This window comes from Triticum urartu, chromosome 6A (assembly GCF_056163025.1).
Source record: "Triticum urartu cultivar PI428250 chromosome 6A, HENAU_Tu73, whole genome shotgun sequence".
Classification (NCBI taxonomy): Eukaryota; Viridiplantae; Streptophyta; class Magnoliopsida; order Poales; family Poaceae; genus Triticum; species Triticum urartu.
This window is the reverse complement of record NC_141878.1, coordinates 544,011,928-544,030,651: the sequence shown is the minus strand read 5'-3', so window position 1 is coordinate 544,030,651 and position 18,724 is coordinate 544,011,928. Positions and strand designations below refer to the sequence as shown.

The 18,724-nt window shown below is 44.7% G+C and overlaps 1 protein-coding gene across 1 annotated transcript; it reads right to left on the bottom strand.

Annotated features, from left to right (window-relative positions):
- Positions 1-17,474: 17,474 nt before the first annotated feature.
- On the bottom strand, positions 17,475-18,427 carry LOC147966189 (uncharacterized). Its single transcript, XM_087527138.1, has 2 exons — positions 18,119-18,427; positions 17,475-18,044 (listed from the first exon to the last, which is right to left on the bottom strand). The coding sequence occupies exons 1-2, from the start codon at positions 18,425-18,427 to the stop codon at positions 17,475-17,477; spliced, it is 879 nt and encodes a 292-aa protein (XP_087383264.1).
- Positions 18,428-18,724: the final 297 nt, after the last annotated feature.

Below are 18,724 nucleotides of genomic sequence, written 5' to 3'. Positions count from 1 at the left end.
TCGTGTTTATCCTCTGGCTGGAAACACACGTGTTCCTCGTGCTCAAACTTATGTCATTTGTAGCACCATTGCGCAAAGGCCTCAAAGAAGATCTCGTGTCCTCAATGACCGAGAGCTTCTCGTCGAGCTGCATCAGAAATAGGACAAACATCACGACTGGCTTAAGCGTCAGATGCAAAGCCTCTTGGTGGATGTCAACCGCATTCGCAATCTTGCCACCAAGAATGCCTTTGTCACTCATGAAACGTGTCGGAGGTCGTGGAAGAGTTTGACCTTACTGAGTGCTGAAGCTGATCTGCACGACGATGGCTTCACCGAACGCTTCTAGTTTGACTCAAATCCTCCTAGAAATGCTCACTTGCGTCGGACTCCCTCACTTGAAGACTCTGAATACTCGTCCTCAGCTGCGACCATAAATGCCAGAGTCATCGATGACCAAGATGATGCAACTTCACCTCCTCCACCTTCAACGCGAATCGACACTGCACCAAGTTCGTCTGCACCGCCAACCAACACCGACGACCCTGCTGCTTCACCAACTCCTCAAGGGAACAAGTAGGTGCTTTATGTCTTCAAACCTTTTTGGTCCTTACTGACAAAAGGGGGAGAAACATATGAGTTTGATAGTCTTCAAGCGGGTCCTTATGGGCGGTGGTTTTATATTTTTCCTAGTGTTTACAACTCTCGCTTTCTGATACATTTGGTTCTTTGAGTTGTAACACTTAAACTAGATGGTCGTCTGCTACTTGTTTGCTATCCTGTGATGCGATGATAAATTCCGCATGTGCGATGATAATTTCCGCACTTAGGTCATTCTGCAGACGTCCATTTTTCATTATGCATGTCATTATCTTCACATACTTTTCATGCATGATGAATTGTCATCATAAGTTGAAGAGGATCTCCACAAGTACAACCTGCCATGTGCATTTGCATACCAAAAGCAAATTACTTATATGCACATCTTCAGGGGGAGCCTTTGCCACTTATGAAGACAATCCCCTATCCTTTACAATTTCAAATACTTTATTCCCCGTTGAAAACTTCAACTAGTTTGTCATCAATCACCAAAAAGGGGGAGATTGTAAGTGCATCTAGTGCCACCCCTAGTTGGTTTTGGAGTATTGACGACAAACCTAGTTGAGGGACTAATGTGTTTGTGAGAATTGCAGGATAACACAGGTAGAAGTCCCTCATTGATTCGGTTTTCCTACCAGAGGTGACCCCTAAAAATGTATGAAGACATTGAAGTCAAAGGTGGTATGTGAAGACATTCACATTGAAGACTATGACAAGAGAAGACATCGTGTGAAGACTATGGAGCGCGAAGACTTAGCAGTTTCGTCGTTCTGTGTTTTTCTTTGTTGAGTCATAGGAACCACCGCACTGTTAAGTGGGGTCCAAGTGAACCAGTCAGAATGACTGAAGTGATGCTTAACCAAAATCCTATGTCTTCGAGTGAAGACTATGAGAGAAAATCTCGTCTAGAGTTGGATAAGTCAGCTTTGCTTGTAGCCCAAGTAAAGTTGATGTGTGTGTTTGAAATCTGACCGTTGGAACACGTGTCAGTTCCTTAGTGACCGAGGGTCATTTCGGACAAATCAGGTCGGGTTGCCTAGTGGCTATAAATAGCCCATCCCCTACAACCATAAACGGTTGGCTGCTCAGAGTTAGTGTATGACTTTTGTCGTTTGAGAGCAACCCACCTCGAAGCCTTTGAGAGAGAATTCCTTGCGAGGATAAAGCCCTAACCACCCAGAGCCAAAAAGAGTTAGGCATCACTGAAGTCTTCCTGTCTGTGTGATCTGAAGACTTATTACACTTGAGGACTGTGAATCCTCCAGCCGGTTAGGCGTCGCGTTCTGAGCATCCAAGAGTCATTGTGGATCACCGGTGAACGAATTCTGTGAAGGTTTGGAAGTCTACCTTGAAGACTTACCAGAGTGGTTGGGCAAGGACTGGGTGTCCTTAGCTCAAGGGGAATAACGTGAAGACGCGGTCTTCTGAGTTGAATCTCAGCCTCCCTAACCAGACGTACAGTTGTCATAGCAACTGGAACTGGTCCAACAAATCATTGTCTTCAACGAGTCACTGGTTTCATCCTTCCCATTCCTTTACTTACTGTAGGCCCTGGTGAAGTCATTGCATGATTGCCTTATCTTTTGTCTTCACTGAGTGATTCCTTGTTCTGATTGGCTTCACTATATCTTCCTACCTGATCTTTACTTCCTAGCTACTATTAGTCATTGTGCTTTCACTTCATTGAATACTTGACTATGGTTTGCCTAGTGTAGTCTACCTTCCGCTGCATGGTAATAGGTTTATTTCTATCGTTTGTTTTCGAAATTTCCATGTTTTGAAGATTTTCATAAAAATCGCCTATTCACCCCCCTCTAGTCGATTACTAGCACTTTCAGGTACTCCCTTGTTCTGTGTGATTCGGTTTAACCACCTGGAGTTTTGGCTATGTTGACTGCAGGGATAATCAAAGTCTCTGCTGCGATCCCAGTCTTCGATGGAACTGAATATCCCTACTGGAAGAATAAGATGCGCATGCATCTTGAAGCCATTGATGTCGACCTATGGTATGTCGTCAAGAATGGCGTTCCCAAGGCTGGTGAAGGTGTCACCGCTGCTGATGTCAAGAAGTTCATTCAACTGGACTCCACTGCCAAGAACATCATCTATGGTCATCTGACCAAAGAACAGTATGGCCGTGTGAGTGCTTTGGAAACATCTAAGCTAGTCTGGGACTGGCTCTCCAAGGTCAACGAAGGCGTCTCAACCGAGAGAGATCAGAGAATCAGTGTTCTTCGCAACCTCTTCAACCGCTTCAAGAGAAATGACAATGAGAATGTCCAGCTCACGTTTGATCGACTCACTGACATCACAAATGAGCTTCAAGCCCTCGGCGCTACTGAGATCACCAAGCATGAAGTCGTCAAGACACTCCTGAGATCACTTGACAGCTCATTTGACACCCTAGCTCTGATGATTCAAGAACGTCCTGACTTCAAGACACTCGATCCGTCTGACATACTTGAGAGGCTCAACACACATGAGTTTCAGCTTTCTGAGAAAAGAGACATCTACGGTCCCATCTATGGGCGAACTCGTGCCTTGAAGGAAAAAGTTGTCTCCTCATCTAAAGAAGAATCTGACAGCAGTTCTGATGATCCTGAAGACATTGGAAAGGAGCTTGCTATGCTTGTGAAGAAGTTCCAAAATTTCACCAAGAAGAAAGGCTTCAGAAAGTCCTCACGATCAAGCTCAAGGAATGATGAAGCTTCTGCTCATGACTACAAGAATAGAACATGCCACAAGTGCAAGAAACCTGGCCACTACATCTCTGAGTGTCCGCAGTGGGACAATGAGAACAAGAAGAAAAAGAAGAGCAAGGAGTATGATTCTGACGACAAGAAGAAGAAGAAATACTCAAAGTCTTCTTCCAAGTCTTCCTCAAAGTCTTCATCACACAAGAAGAGCTCATCTGGCAAGGCTCGTGCGTTTGTTGGCAAGGAAATGGATTCAGAGGAGGAGTCCGCTTCTGAGGAGGCGGCGGTGGAGTCTGAGGAGGAGTCCGATTCTGGCGTGGCAAGTCTGGCTACAGCCTACGTTGCCAAGTCCATCTTCAACACTGAAGACAATGACTCCGTCACCAACGCTGATGCTAATGACAAGGACAACTCCACTCCCACCTACTGCTTCATGGCACGCGGTGCCAAGGTAAACTCACGCGCCACTCACTATCAAACATCAAGTGAAGATGACTCTTATTGTGGTTCCAAACCCAACTACAAAACACTTGCTAAAATTGCAACTGAACAACAGAAAGCTATGGAACATATTCAAAAACTATTAGACAACAGCGATGACCTACTAGACGCTGAAATGACTCGATCTCAGTCCTTAATTGAAGGCATAAAAAATCTTCATGTTAAGTATGAGGAACTTGAAAGTCGTCATGAAACGCTCTCAACAACTCATGAAAAGCTTTCCTATGATTATCTTCAAAGGAAACAAGATCTTGAGAAATTGAGAGCGGCTCATGAAGATCTTCAAAAGGAAAACGAGTCACTTCGCGCCAAACAGACCAGTTCCGCCCAGGAAGGATTTGAACCACCATGTCTTAAATGCATTGAGCGTGATAACGCTACTTCTGTTGTTGAATGGTCTACTGCTGCTACTGTTGCAATATCTTCAACTGCTGATGTGGTAACTAACCCCACTGCTATTGCTGATGAGAATGCTAGGTTGAAGACATTTCTTGAAACAGGGATGTTCAAAAGTCTCAAAGGGCATCAGACACTATGTGATGTTCTCAAAAGGCAGATCCTGAACCAAAACCCTAGGAAAGAGGGTGTTGGGTTCGAAAGGAAAATGAATGCTGATGGCTCTTACTGGAAACCTGAGCAGTACCCCAAAACCACATGGGTTGCTGCAAAGGAACCTTCAACGGATCCATCCACCCTATCTGGCTTCACTTGTGCTAATCCCATTGTTATTGATGAATCCTTTGATGCAAACTATAAACTGTTTAAGAATCAGAATGGTGAAGTGTTTGCTAGGTATATTGGTACTAATTGCAGGAATAGGCCGCCTTTGAAGAAAGTCTGGGTGCCGAAAAGATGTTTGGAGAATCTTCTTGTGAATGTCGTCATGACACCAGACATGAAGAAGACAAACCCTAGACCACAGGCTTCATACGGTCCAAAGGCTTCATACAGACAGAGGACTCACCTGAGTTGCACTAACGCAAATGTTTTGCAGGGAAACCTTACTCGGGCCTATGAACATGAGCGTGTTTCATAAAACCGCCATGTTCATAAGACCAAGAACTACTCTGCTTATTCTTACGAGTACTATTGTCCTCCTGCAAGACTTTTTGCTAAGGCTCCAAAGCCAAAGTTCTCAGATGCTGCACTTAGACTTATTGCTTCAAAGCCACCCTTGAAGATGTGGGTGGCTAAGAAAGCTTAACTCTCTTTTGCAGGGAAAGGTCTCCAGCCGAAAACCAAAATCGTCTGAAGCTATTGTTGGGGACCTTAAACATCTTGTAGGGCGCAAGATCAAATGCCCAAATGGTCTTATTATGTATTTTGTTCCTGAGTTGCTTGCTACTTGTCCTATCAGTCCTAACCTTGATCTAAGCTTTCATAATACACTTGCTCGTCAAATGTTTATGCTTCACAATTCTCTTCGTGAAGCCTATCCCCCTAACTGCACTGTACGGTACGACACCAGCTACTTCAGAATGGATTATTGATAGTGGGTGTACTAATCACATGACTGGCAAGCGAAGTCTTCTTATGGACTCAACCTTACGTCCATCTGACAAAAGTCACATCACATTTGCTGACACTGGTAAAAGCAAGGTATTGGGTCTAGGTAGAGTTGCAATCTCAAGGGATCAACACATGGATAAAGTCATGCTTGTTGAATCCCTTGGTTTCAACTTAACGTCTGTCTCGATGCTTTGCGATTTAAACATGATTGTGATGTTTGGAAAATATCGTTGCCTTGTTCTAATGGAATCTGACAAGTCTCTAGTTTTTGAAGGGTATCAGAAAGATGATTTGTACATGGTAGATTTCTCAGCAAGACCACAACTTGCCGTATGTCTTCTAGCAAAAGCTTCAGAATGCTGTCTCTGGCATCGGAGGCTAGGGCATGATGGCATGAGGAACTTGCACACTCTTGCAAGAAAGAAGCATGTCATAGGCATCAAGGGCGTCAAGTTCAAGAAGGATCACTTATGCGGTGCCTGTGAAGCAGGAAAGATGACGAGGGCCAAGCATCCCGCAAAGACAATCATGACAACGACTCAACCCTTCGAACTGCTCCACATGGACCTTTTTGGTCCCACCCATTACTCAACTCTTACTACTACTGCTTTTCTATATGGCTTTGTCATTGTTGACGATTATTCAAGATATACTTGGGTGCATATAATCCTCTACAAGACTGAAGTGCAGGATGTCTTCAGACGCTTCGCCAATCGAGCCATGAACAACTATGGCGTCAAGATAAAGCACATCAGAAGTGACAATGGCACTGAATTCAAGAACACTGGCCTAGATACATATCTTGATACTTTGGGCATCACACATGAATTCTCAGCTCCGTACACGCCGCAGCAGAATGGCGTCGTGGAACGCAAGAACAGAACACTTATTGAGATGGCCCGGACAACGCTTGATGAATACAAGACTCCAAGAAAATTCTGGCCAGAAGCCATTGATACTGCATGCCATATCATCAACCGTGTTTATCTTCACAAGTTTCTGAACAAGACATACTATGAGCTCCTTACGGGCAAGAAGCCAAATGTCAGTTACTTCAGAGTATTTGGTGCCAGGTGCTGGATCAAGGATCCACATCACACTTCAAAATTTGCACCGAAAGCACATGAAGGTTTTATGCTTGGATATGGAAAGGATTCGCACTCCTACAGAGTCTTCAACCTCTTTCACTATAAAGTGGTTGAAACAGTGGATGTGCGGTTCGATGAGACTAACGGCTCGCAATGAGAGCACCTGCCAAATGTGTTAGATGAAGTTCCATCCAGTGAATTAATCAAACTTATGGGAACTGGAGAAATCATACCATCTGAAGCTCAGCCTGAAGAGGAACTTATCATCTCCGCACCTGATCAACCTGAAGACAATGCTCAGCCTGAAGACAATCCTTCTAACGATGATAATGATCAGCAAGAGCAAAATCTTTGTCCTGTACATCCTCGTGTTGCAAATGAAGTACAGATTGAAAGAATAATTGATAGCATCAATGCACCAGGTCCACTCACTCGTTCAAGGGCAACACAGCTAGCAAATCTCTGTGGGCACTTCGCATTCGTCTCAATATCTGAACCTAAGAAAGTTGATGAAGCCTTCATGGAACCTGAATGGATTCAAGCTATGCAAGAAGAGCTTCAACAGTTTGAGCTGAATAATGTATGGGAACTGGTTAAGCGTCCTGATCCTCGTAAGCACAATATAATAGGCACTAAATGGATATATCGCAACAAACACGATGAGCATGGTCAAGTTGTCAGAAACAAAGCTCGTCTCGTTGCTCAAGGATACACTCAAGTTGAAGGGATTGACTTCGATGAAACATTTGCTCCTATGGCTAGGTTTGAAGCCATACGCATACTGCTGGCCTATGCAAATCATCATAACATTCTTCTGCATCAAATGGACGTGAAGAGCGCTTTTCTCAATGGCAAGATTGAAGAAGAAGTGTAGGTTGCACAACCACCTGGCTTTGAAGATCCAAAACATCCTGACATGGTGTACAAGCTCAACAAGGCACTGTATGGTCTCAAACAAGCCCCTCGGGCTTGGTATGACACACTCAAAGACTTCCTGAAGAGCAAAGGCTTCAAACCTGGTTCCCTCGACCCCACTCTCTTCACGAAGACATATGATGGTGAACTATTTGTGTGCCAAATATATGTGGATGAAATTATCTTCGGCTGCACCAATCAGAAATACACTGACGAGTTCGGATACATGATGCAAGAGCAATATCAGATGTCCATGATGGGTGAGCTGAAGTTCTTCCTTGGTCTTCAAATATGTCAGCAACGCAACAATATCTTTATATCTCAAGAGAAATACCTCAAAGATTGCCTGAAGAAATTTGGGATGCAAGATTACAAAGGCTTCACGACACCAATGCCAGCCAAACATTATCTGGGTCCCGACGACAATGGTAAAGAGTTTGATCAAAAGGTATATCGCTCCATTATTGGTTCCTTGCTTTATTTATGTGCATCTAGGCCAGATATCATGCTTAGTGTTTGCATGTGTGCCCGGTTCCAAGCGGCACCAAAGGAATCACATCACTTAGCTGTGAAGCGAATTCTCGGATATTTGGTTCACACCCCAACACTAGGATTATGGTATCCAAAGGGCTCAGAGTTTGATCTAGTTGGATTCTCGGATGCTGATTATGCTGGTGACAAGGTGGATCACAAGTCTACATCAGGCACATGTCATTTTCTGGGACGATCACTTGTATGTTGGTCTTCAAAGAAGCAGAACTGTGTATCTCTCTCCACTGCTGAATCTGAATACATTGCTGTTGGATCTTGCTGCGCTCAGCTTCTATGGATGAAGCAAACACTCAAAGACTATGGCATTCACCTGAAGCAAGTTCCACTCTACTGCGACAACGAAAGCGCCATCAAGATTGCCAACAACCCAGTTCAGCACTCGAAGACAAAGCACATTGAAATTCGTCATCACTTTCTTAGAGATCATGTTATGAAGGAAGATATTGATATCATACACGTCAACACTGAAGAGCAATTGGCAGATATCTTCACCAAGCCCTTGGATGAGAAGAGGTTTTGCAAGTTACGATGTGAGCTAAATATCTTGGAATCCTCAAATGTCCTGTGATCAGGCACACATCCTAACACTTAAGCATGTTGATGACATAGATGTGCAACACACGAAGTAAAGTATATCTTCAATCAATGGAGACTTACATTTTGAGTGTGAATACATTAACGTGGAATTTGACTTCGGAGCGCCACGATAATTGTGCGCCGTGTCTGGGTCTAATACTTCCTATACGGTGGGTAACGCCACCACCAAATTCTTCTGTTTGAAGTGTTTTACTCATGGCGTTACATTTGCTTTGTCTTCACATTTGGTTTGTCTTCAATTTCAACTTGTCTTCATGATTATCTTCACTATGTTGATTTGATTGTCTTCTGATATATACATATTAGTGTTCTGTCCTCTACAGCATTCACTTATAGCTACGTCTTCCTTGTTGAATCTTTTAAACTAAGTGAATGTGATCGGACCGTAATCTCTCTATGCTTTCTATCACAAACTCTATCTGTCCAAATCATATGCATTCTATTGAAACTGTCGAATGTCTTCTCCGCGTCCTTGTCAGCAGAAGATACAGAGACAAACATTAAGTATGTTTTAAATGCTCTATCCTTATTGCCTGAAATCCGGAGAAGCCGGAATGACCATCCGACAGTTCGGGCGAGCGTGGGAACGTGGGACAACTCCGAGTATGTTGCATGCTTGCCACGTGTCCCTCAGATGTGAACCGCTAGGGGCACCTGCGTAATTACGCTGTGTCGCATACTTCCCTATAAATACATGTCCCCTGCGGTCAAGAAAACCTTCTTCCACCTCTCCACCTCGTCCAAACCCTAGCGCCACCGCTAGCTCTCGACGATGCCGGCGACGAAGCGCTTAGCTGCCGCATCTTCACCGACGCCGTCCTCACGCCGGCCGCAGTCTTCGTCCTCTCCGCCGCCGCCGTAGGTGTCCTCCGTCGCCAAGTTAGGGCATGGTGGATTGAAATGCTCGGTCTCCTACTCTTCCCATCTAGCAGTTCATTGTGTGATAATAAAACTCTCTTTTTACCATCTTTTTGATCCTAAGAAATTCATCCTGTTTACCGAAAGTGGTTTCTGCCTACTCAATACTAGATCTATCCTGTCTGCATCTCATATAATGCCTAGTATATTCACTTAAGCTTCATAACAAGTTAGATTCCTCACTTGTACCTATTCCTGGATTCGTACAAATCTGGAACCAACTCCAAACACATAAGTGAATATCTTCGCACCATGAGGTCAATGTCTTCAAACTGATTTATCTTCAAAATCTTCTGAGAATGCATATGACCTCTCCCCTTCCTTCGCATCTCTAATGCTGTCACAGGTACATGTCCGTGGGAGAATCCCTTGATTCTCATAGTTTGCATTCGTTTGCAGAATTCTTACAGCATCACATTAACTCTCCCGAAGCCAGTTCTTGTTCGACCAGCAAGCGGAAGCCTTTGAACGTGTTGACGCCATTCAGTTTGAAGTCAATGGCTACAGAGAAATCAGCAAGGAAGGGTGGTAGACAGCATCGAGGGGGAACATCAAGAGATCTGCCTGATGACCTCTCAGAGCTGTACAAGACAGATCCAGAAGAGGATTACAATCAGCGCAAGACACGAATCCAATGGATTCGAAGATATTGGGCCGAACAATGGTTTAAATACAAGTTTGTGACCTAGGAGTAGACTTCCAGCACGCAAAGGCATCGGCCAAGGAAAACAAGAAGTCATTGGGACTAGACTTCAACCCTAGTCCTTCTGCTCCCCGGGCTAACGGCACACACGATGCTGAACCCAATATCATCGGACCGTTCTACAACCTTGATGGCCTTATCACTCACATTTCTGTTCAAGGTGCCAAAGTAGATCATTCTGATGATGATGCCGACACCGATGAAGCCCCAGCTCCTGCTCCAAAGCCGCAGAAGCAAAAGAAGGCTAGAGCTTCAAAGTCAGCTGCTCCTCCAAAAGCTTCACGTGTGAAGCCACTGGCTACTGCACCTCCTGAAGACAGTGTGCAGTCTGAAGATCTATCACGTATCTCCAAGAAGACGGAGATGAAAAAGAATACTGATCAGGCATTGACCCCTGCTGCCATTCTGCAAGACGAACACATTGATCTATCCAGTGATGAAGATCTTGCAGATGACGCTCTTGAGCAACAGATTAAGAGCAAGGAAGAAGCAGAAATCTTCAATGATTTGCCTCTCTTTGACATGGCAATCATCCACAACTTCATTGATGAGTGGTTTGAAACCGCCAATCTCAGCTTTGACGATCTTTAACTTCCAATTGGCCTCAGCGTCTCTTTCACTGGTGCCATTGCTTCTGAGCTAGCTCTAGCTCAGCGCATCGTTGAACTGAAGCAAAAGATTGACTATGAGAAAGCTCAGTTCAAGAAGCACATGGAAAATCTCAGCGTGCAAGATGTCAAAAACTTCAAGGTTATGCTGCACGAGCTCAAGGAAGCCTTTCTCAAGAAACAAGAAGAAGCTAAAGGTTCTCGTGAGAGCATGAAGAGTCTGGCTGACAAGTGCGTGCAAGCCTACAATGAAGCTGAAAAGCGCAAGGCTCTTGGGCGTCCTGGCATTGACCCCAGAATGGCTGCAAAGAAGAAGAAGAAGCCATCGACTGACAGATCTACACCCTCGAGGCAGGAAGAACCTCGCATTGTCTTCCCAAGCAGCATGTCCGGCTCGAAGCCAAAGGTCACTTCCACCGCTTCAGAACTGAAGAAGACAAGGGCTGCCGAGGCTGAAGCCAGAAAGAGAAAAAAACCCGACGCTTCTGATGTCGCTCCCTCCAAGAAGAAGCGCAAAACCAAGAAAGATCGGGCTGCTCCCACAGAGCCCCTTGTTGTCGAGCCCATCTCGGTTGCTCATCCTAACTCTTCACATCAAGAATGACGGATGATAGTTCATGAGCCTGCTTCCACAGAGGCTCCTGAAGCTGAAAACTTTTCAGCATTTGACCCCACCGCTGCTGAAGACATTGGTCACCATGACAATGTTGAAAATGATGTAGTTCTTCCTCAGATCGAGCACAACTTGGTATCATCGCCTGTTCTCACGAACAGCGAACTCATCAGTATTGGTCGTCCTCTGACGCCAATTGCTCAGGATGCATCATGGACTGATCACCCACAACAACAAGAAACCCCTAGTACTCCTCAACAACAAGTCACCCCACCAGTGCAAGAAGAAGAAGATGACTTTGAGGCCCATCCAACTCCATCTTCACAGGCGTCGCCAGCGTTAGGCAGGCTGCACAAAGGTCCAAGGCCCCAAGTCCCTCTTACGAGCGCTCCAGAAGGAGAAGTGCACCACCAATCTGTTGCACGTCAAGTGTTCCCAGAAGCCACTCCTACTGTGAACGTCTCCGAGTCTGAAGTTAAAGTTGCTGAAGACAATCCTGCTGCATCAGCCGAAGAAAAACAAGTAGAAGAACGTGTCCCTACTCCCCCCATCACTGAAGAAGTTGTTCCTAAAGTGAACGTGTCAGTGCCCGACCCTCCAGCTCCTCAAGTGGAGATTGAGAATCTTGAGGCTGCCACCACTAACACCACTAAAGCCAATGACGTGGTCATGGCTGAAGACAGTGTGGAGCCTGCACCTAACACTGTGCCAGAAGCCAATGAAGCCAATGATGCAGCTGCAACAGATGTGCAGCCTAACGCCTCTGTTGATGCCACTACTCTTGTTCCGCCACCAAGGCCACATACTATTGAGCAAGCATACAACTATGGTCAGCTCATCACTGTCAAATGGCCTCTTCTTGTTCCTCCACCTGCTGCTGGTCCCCAATTTGACTATCACATTGAGCGCAGGCCTCAGGTTCAGAAGCCAATGCCAAGGCTTCCTAGGTTTCCAGGCACTGCATCTGCACTCGGATCATTCAATATCAATGGCTTCAAAGCACACAACACCTTCTTCAATAGCGCCAAGAACCCCTACTCTAAGGCAAGAATATCTTCTTATCGGTTCTGGAGCTATCAGCAGCGCAGTTATTACTTATGCATCTTGTACAATCAAGTTCGCATTTTTCCCCTATGCGTATTGACACTGAAGCCATATCTGGTCTGCCCTGTTTGGAAGAAGCGCTGGATTGCTTCAGAGAATCTGGCTTGTTGCAGTTCGTCACTGACAAGGAGCACTGGAACGAAGAATTGCTGCTCCAATTCTATGTCACTCTTCATATTCATGGCTACAACAGGGATCCGAAGACTTGGGTCCTTGAGTGGATGACAGGCAATGTTCATCACGAAGTCAAAGCCTTTGATACCATTGAGCTCACTGGCCTGCCCACTCCAGAAGACCTTTATGAACCTGGTTGTCAGCTTCACAGTGCTGCTATGGGAAGCATTTTTCACAAGCCTGAACCCAACATGAGTCAGATGCTTAGCATGATGAAGCCTTTGCCTCCAGATGTTGAATATCCTAAGGAGTTCTTTGTTGAAGACCTTGAGTATCTGGCACGCACTATCTATCACATTATAAGGCGAACTCTCTGGCCCATCAAAGGACATTCTCCACATGCAAAGCTGGAAGGTGCAATGAAGACTTTGGTCTTCCATATTCTTCACGGCAAAAGCTTCAATGCACAAGACTTCTTCATCCGCCAACTTGCTGCATCAGGATCTGATCTCTTTGGCTTGAAGTTTTACGCTCCATGGATTATGCGTCTGATCAAACTACACTCAGCTGTCACCTATCAGCCCTCTGCTCGCAATCATCGGATTTTTCTGCCTGACGTCGATATGTCAGTTGAAGCCATCTATCCAGAGCCTGCCAAGGAGCCCCTTAGTCTTCAGAATGCTGATAAGCAAAGTTTCTCACAACACATTGAAGGCGACCCAACAGTCACTCGTGTTTATCCTCTGGCTGGTACTACCCATGCACCTCATCGTGCCCTCACTGAAGCCACTGAAAGCACCATTGCACAATGGCCCAAGAAGCGATCTCGTGTTCTCAATGACCGAGAGCTTCTGGTTGCCCTTCATTAGAAACAGGATAAGCATCATGACTGGCTGAAGCGCCAAATGCAAAGCCTCTTAGTGGACGTAAACAGGATTCGCAACCTTGCCACCAAGAATGCCTTTATCGCCCATGAAACTTGTCGGCGTACATGGAAATGGCTGATGCTTATGTGTTCTGAAGATGATCTTCAAGATGATGGTTTCTCTGAACGCTTCAAGTTTGACTCAACACCTCCGAGAAGGACTGTGCCGCGGCGTACTCCGTCTCTTGAAGACTCTGAGTTCTCCTCCTCTGCTACAACAGTGAATGCATGTGTCATCGAGGATGAAGACGATGCTACTTCACCACCTTCAGCACGAATCACCACTGCACCGAGTTCGTCTGCACCGCCAACCAACTCCAACGACCATGCTGCTTCACCATCTCCTCATGGGAACGAGTAGGTGCTCTCTGTCTTCAAACCTTTTTGGTCCTTACTGACAAAAGGGGGAAAAGCATATGAGTTTGATAGTCTTCAAGCGGGTCCATATGGGCGGTGGTTTTATATTTTGCCTAGTGTTTACAACTCTTGCGTTTTGACACATTTGGTTCTTTGAGTTGTAACACTCAAACTCGATGGTCGTCTGCTACTTATTTGCTATTCTATGATGCGATGATAAATACCGCATGTGCGATGATAACTTCCGCACTTAGGTCATTCTGCAGACGTCCATTTTTCATTATGCATGTCATTATCTTCACATACCTTTCATGCATGATGAATTGTCGTCATAAGTTGGAGAGGAACTCCACAAGTACAACCTGCCCTGTGCATTTGCATTCCAAAAGCAAATTACTTATATGCACATCTTCAGGGGGAGCCTTTGCCACTTATGAAGAAAATACCTAAATCCTTTACATTTCACATACTTTTACCCCGTTGAAAACTTCAACCAGTTTGTCATCAATCACCAAAAAGGGGGAGATTGTAAGTGCATCTAGTGCCACCCCTAGTTGGTTTTCGAGTATTGGCGACAAACCTGGTTGAGGGACTAATGTGTTTGTGAGAATTGCAGGATAACACAGGTTGTAGTCCCTCAATGATTCGGATTTCCTACTAGAGATGACCCCTAAAAATGTATGAAGACATTGAAGTCAAAGGTGGTATGTGAAGACATTCACATTGAAGACAATGACAAGAGAAGACATTGTGTGAAGACTGTGGAGAGCGAAGACTTAGATGTTTCGTCATTCTTTTTCTTCTTTGTTGAGTCATAGGAACCACCGTACTGTTAAGTGGGGTCCAAGAGAACCAGTCAGAATGACTGAAGTGATGCTTAACCAAAATCCTATGTCTTCGAGTGAAGACAATGAGAGCAAATCTTATCCAGAGTTGGATAAGTCAACTTTGCTTGTAGCCCAAGTAAAGTTGCCGTGTGTGTTTGAAATCTGACCGTTGGAACACGTGTCAGTTCCTTAGTGACCAAGGGTCATTTCGGACAAATCAGGCCATGTTGCCTAGTGGCTATAAATAGCCCACCCCCTACAACCATAAACGGTTGGCTGCTCAGAGTTAGTGTACGACTTTTGTCATTTGAGAGCAACCCATCTCGAAGCCTTTAAGAGAGAATTCCTTGCGAGGATAAAAGCCCTAACCACCTAGAGCAACCCACCCAGAGCCAAAGAGAATTCCTTGCGGCGGTGGAGGGCCGGTAGCGCTGGCGGGGGCGGCTAGAAACCCTAGCCCGTCGCTCGGGACGAGGGGATTTTCCCTCGAGGAGTTTTTGCTGTCGATGGTATGAGGAGATTTTTCTTATCAGCATCGAATCGTTTTCACTAGGGAGTGGCAAAGGTGGGTAAATAACCCTCAACTCTTAGGTAAGTTAGCAGAACGGTCTGCTGAGAAGCTGGACAAGTTGGGGTATGTGGGCTGCGGGATTTGCACTAGAAGAAGTTGCAACTTCTTATGAATCTGCTTTCCTGGGAACACCCTTTGGTACAGATTATAGCTTTTGGGCCTAGAAGTTGGAAGTTGAAGTCCAACCAAACACAGCCTAAGGTTTGGTACAGATTATAGCTTTCGGATCCTCTCGTTTGAACTTCAAATTATTGCATTTCTTTCCCGTCCTCTCTTGGCATCTCTGAAAATGAAAGTAGAAATCAGGTAATGCAATCATTGAAAAGCATGCCAAATAAAAAAAGTTGCTACACTTACCACAACATGTTCATCCCACCATTCTTGAGGGCAAACAATGATTCTCTTTGCATCATCCCATCCAAGCCCGGTTGCTTCATTTTTCAACTCCATGAAAAACACATAGTCATTTTTTATTGCATCCCATTTATTCTTGAATTTATCCTTGGGATACTTCTTTCCCATTCTTTTCCCATTTCTCGATAACATTGTCCCAGCCCTTCTTAGTAAAATAACCTAAGGGCCTATTCCCATTTTCAACCTCTTCTCTGAATATTTCTATGACTTTCTTCAGACGTGCATCATCCCACACCGCTTTTTCAGTCATTCTTCAATCAAGCAAAATAATTTTAATACCCTGCCACATGTATAATAGTTGTACAATATGTAAACATCTTCCAATTTATCCATAGAAGAACATAGCAAGCAATCAATGTCAACTAAATTCACGTTAGAAAGGTACTACATAGGCTCCATTCACAACAGAAGCACAACCAACCTGTACTAGCAAGCAATCTGTACTATCAGTCAATCTGTACACAATTTATCCCAAATACACCACCTACTAGCAAGCAATATGTACTCAGGGATGGAAGAGGAGGAAGGCGGGAGTAAGGACAGAGGCTACCTCGCCGTGGAGGGCTGCACAGCTCCGGTCGACGGCGCCGGACGGCCGGCGAGGAAGGGCCACTGGCGGACGGCGTACTGCTCAGAGGCGGATGGATACGCAGGGGGCGTAGCTCGGGCGGCGGTGGAGAGCCTGCAGCACTGAAGGCGGCGCTGGCGGCGGCGGTGGAGGGCCGGTAGCGCTGGCAGCGGCGGCTAGAAACCCTAGCCCGTCGCTCGGGACGAGGGGATTTTTCCCTCGAGGAGTTTTTGCTGTCGATGGTACGAGGAGATTTTTCTTATCGGCAGCGAATCGTTTTCACTAGGGAGTGGCAAAGGTGGGTAAATAACCCTCAACTCTCAGGTAAGTTAGCAAAACGGTCTGTTGAGAAGCTGGACAAGTTGGGGTATGTGGGCTGCGGGATTTGCACTAGAAGAAGTTGCAACTTCTTACGAATCTGCTTTCCTGGGAACACCCTTTGGTACAGATTATAGCTTTTGGGCCTAGAAGTTGGAAGTTGAAGTCCAACCAAACACAGCCTCTGTAAAAGCTGTTATGAGCTGTGAGCTGTGAAAAAGCTGCTGTGAACTTTCAGCTGTGGAAAAGCTGGAAGTCGTTTGGCTAAAACAGCTGTGAAACTGCAGATTTGACTGTGAATTGTCTGTAATGACCCTGGACAATAATTCAATATTTTTATGTGCAACTTGACCGTAAAATAGTGATATATACATTGGTAGGCAATAGAACGACCGTTTTGCAAAGAAAAATTATGACAATTTAGATGATTCACAGCTAACACATACGAATTCAACGATTATACTTCCAAGTTGCATACTACATATTATATATAAATAGATATTGACCCCATAATTATATAACAAAAGGCATGCACCATATAATATACATATGGTTCGCATGATGATGACCTCCATCAAGATAGCTAACCTATGTTGCTATCGCAAGACAACCATCGGCTATCCTACTACGAATAGTATCCATGGTATCTTCGTTCTCCTCCTCTTCAACGGGATCCGCTTGTGTTGGTGCTACTTCCCGTCATAGCACTGGAGGTACATACTCATCATCGGCATCACATTTATCAAAAAAATTATCACTCAACTTGCTATCACGAATGAAGTTGTGCAATGCCATGCAAGCAATGATGATATGCTTTTGCATACGAGGTGAGAAACTTGGGACCCCTTACAACACAAGCAAATATGATTGTATAAGCAAATAAGGTTCACAACACAAGCAAATACGGTTCACAACATAAGAAAATAAGTTTCTACACTGAAAGCAAATGTAGTTCAACAACATGAGTACATATGGTTCACAACACGTGCTTCAACATCTACTTCTGATGCTCCCTCTCCAGATAATCAAGCCTCCCTTCTTTTGTTTCAAGAAGACTGAAGATTTCCCTAAAGTCAGGCTTCACTATAAGAGTGAGGGTTGTGTGCATGAGAGCGGTTTTTTCTTTCACACCACAATCTTTCACCAACTTCATAACCTCCGAAATGGTAGGGACAAGGTTGGTTGGAGGAGGAGCCGATGATGCTTCAACACTAGAGGTTATCTTCTCCACTCCACTTTCTATCTTCTCACATGTCTGCTTGTACAATCGTAAGAAGGGACTCTTCTCTTCCTTCTCCTCATTTTTTATTGAAGGTTGCTTGCGCTTCTTGCTTGCTTTCGGTTTCCTCAGAGATGCCAACTTCATTTCATCAATATCATCGGGTTTCTTCAAAGGAACCGCATTATCATCACTTGATTCATCAGAAGATATATCTCCAGCACAAGAAGCACTAGCCCCTGTGACATGTACTTTGTGAAATATGACATGTAAATCTTCAAGGTGCTTCGGACCCGCTCGTTTGAACATCAAATGATTGCATTTCTTTCCCATCCTCTCTTGGCATCTCTGAAAATGAAAGTAGAAATCAGGTAATGCAATCATTGAAAAGCATGCCAAATAAAAAAAGTTGCTACACTTACCACAACATGTTCATCCCACCATTCTTGAGGGCAAACAACGGTTCTCTTTGCATCATCCCATCCAAGCCCGGTTGCTTCATTTTTCAACTCCATGAAAAACACATAGTCATTTTTTATTGCATCCCATTTATTCTTGAATTTATCCTTGGGATACTTCTTTCCCATTCTTGCTTCCCATTTCTCGATAACATTGTCCCAGCCCTTCTTAGTAAAATAACCTAAGGGCCTATTCCCATTCTCAACCTCTTCTCTGAATATTTCTATGACTTTCTTCAGACGTGCATCATCCCACACCGCTTTTTCAGTCATTCTTCAATCAAGCAAAATAATTTTAATACCCTGCCACATGTATAATAGTTGTACAATATGTAAACATCTTCCAATTTATCCATAGCAGAACATAGCAAGCAATCAATGTCAACTAAATTCACGTTAGAAAGGTACTACATAGGCTCCATTCACAACAGAAGCACAAGCAACCTGTACTAGCAAGCAATCTGTACTATCAGTCAATCTGTACACAATTTATCCCAAATACACCACCTACTAGCAAGCAATCTGTACTCAGGGATGGAAGAGGAGGAAGGCGGGAGTAAGGACGGAGGC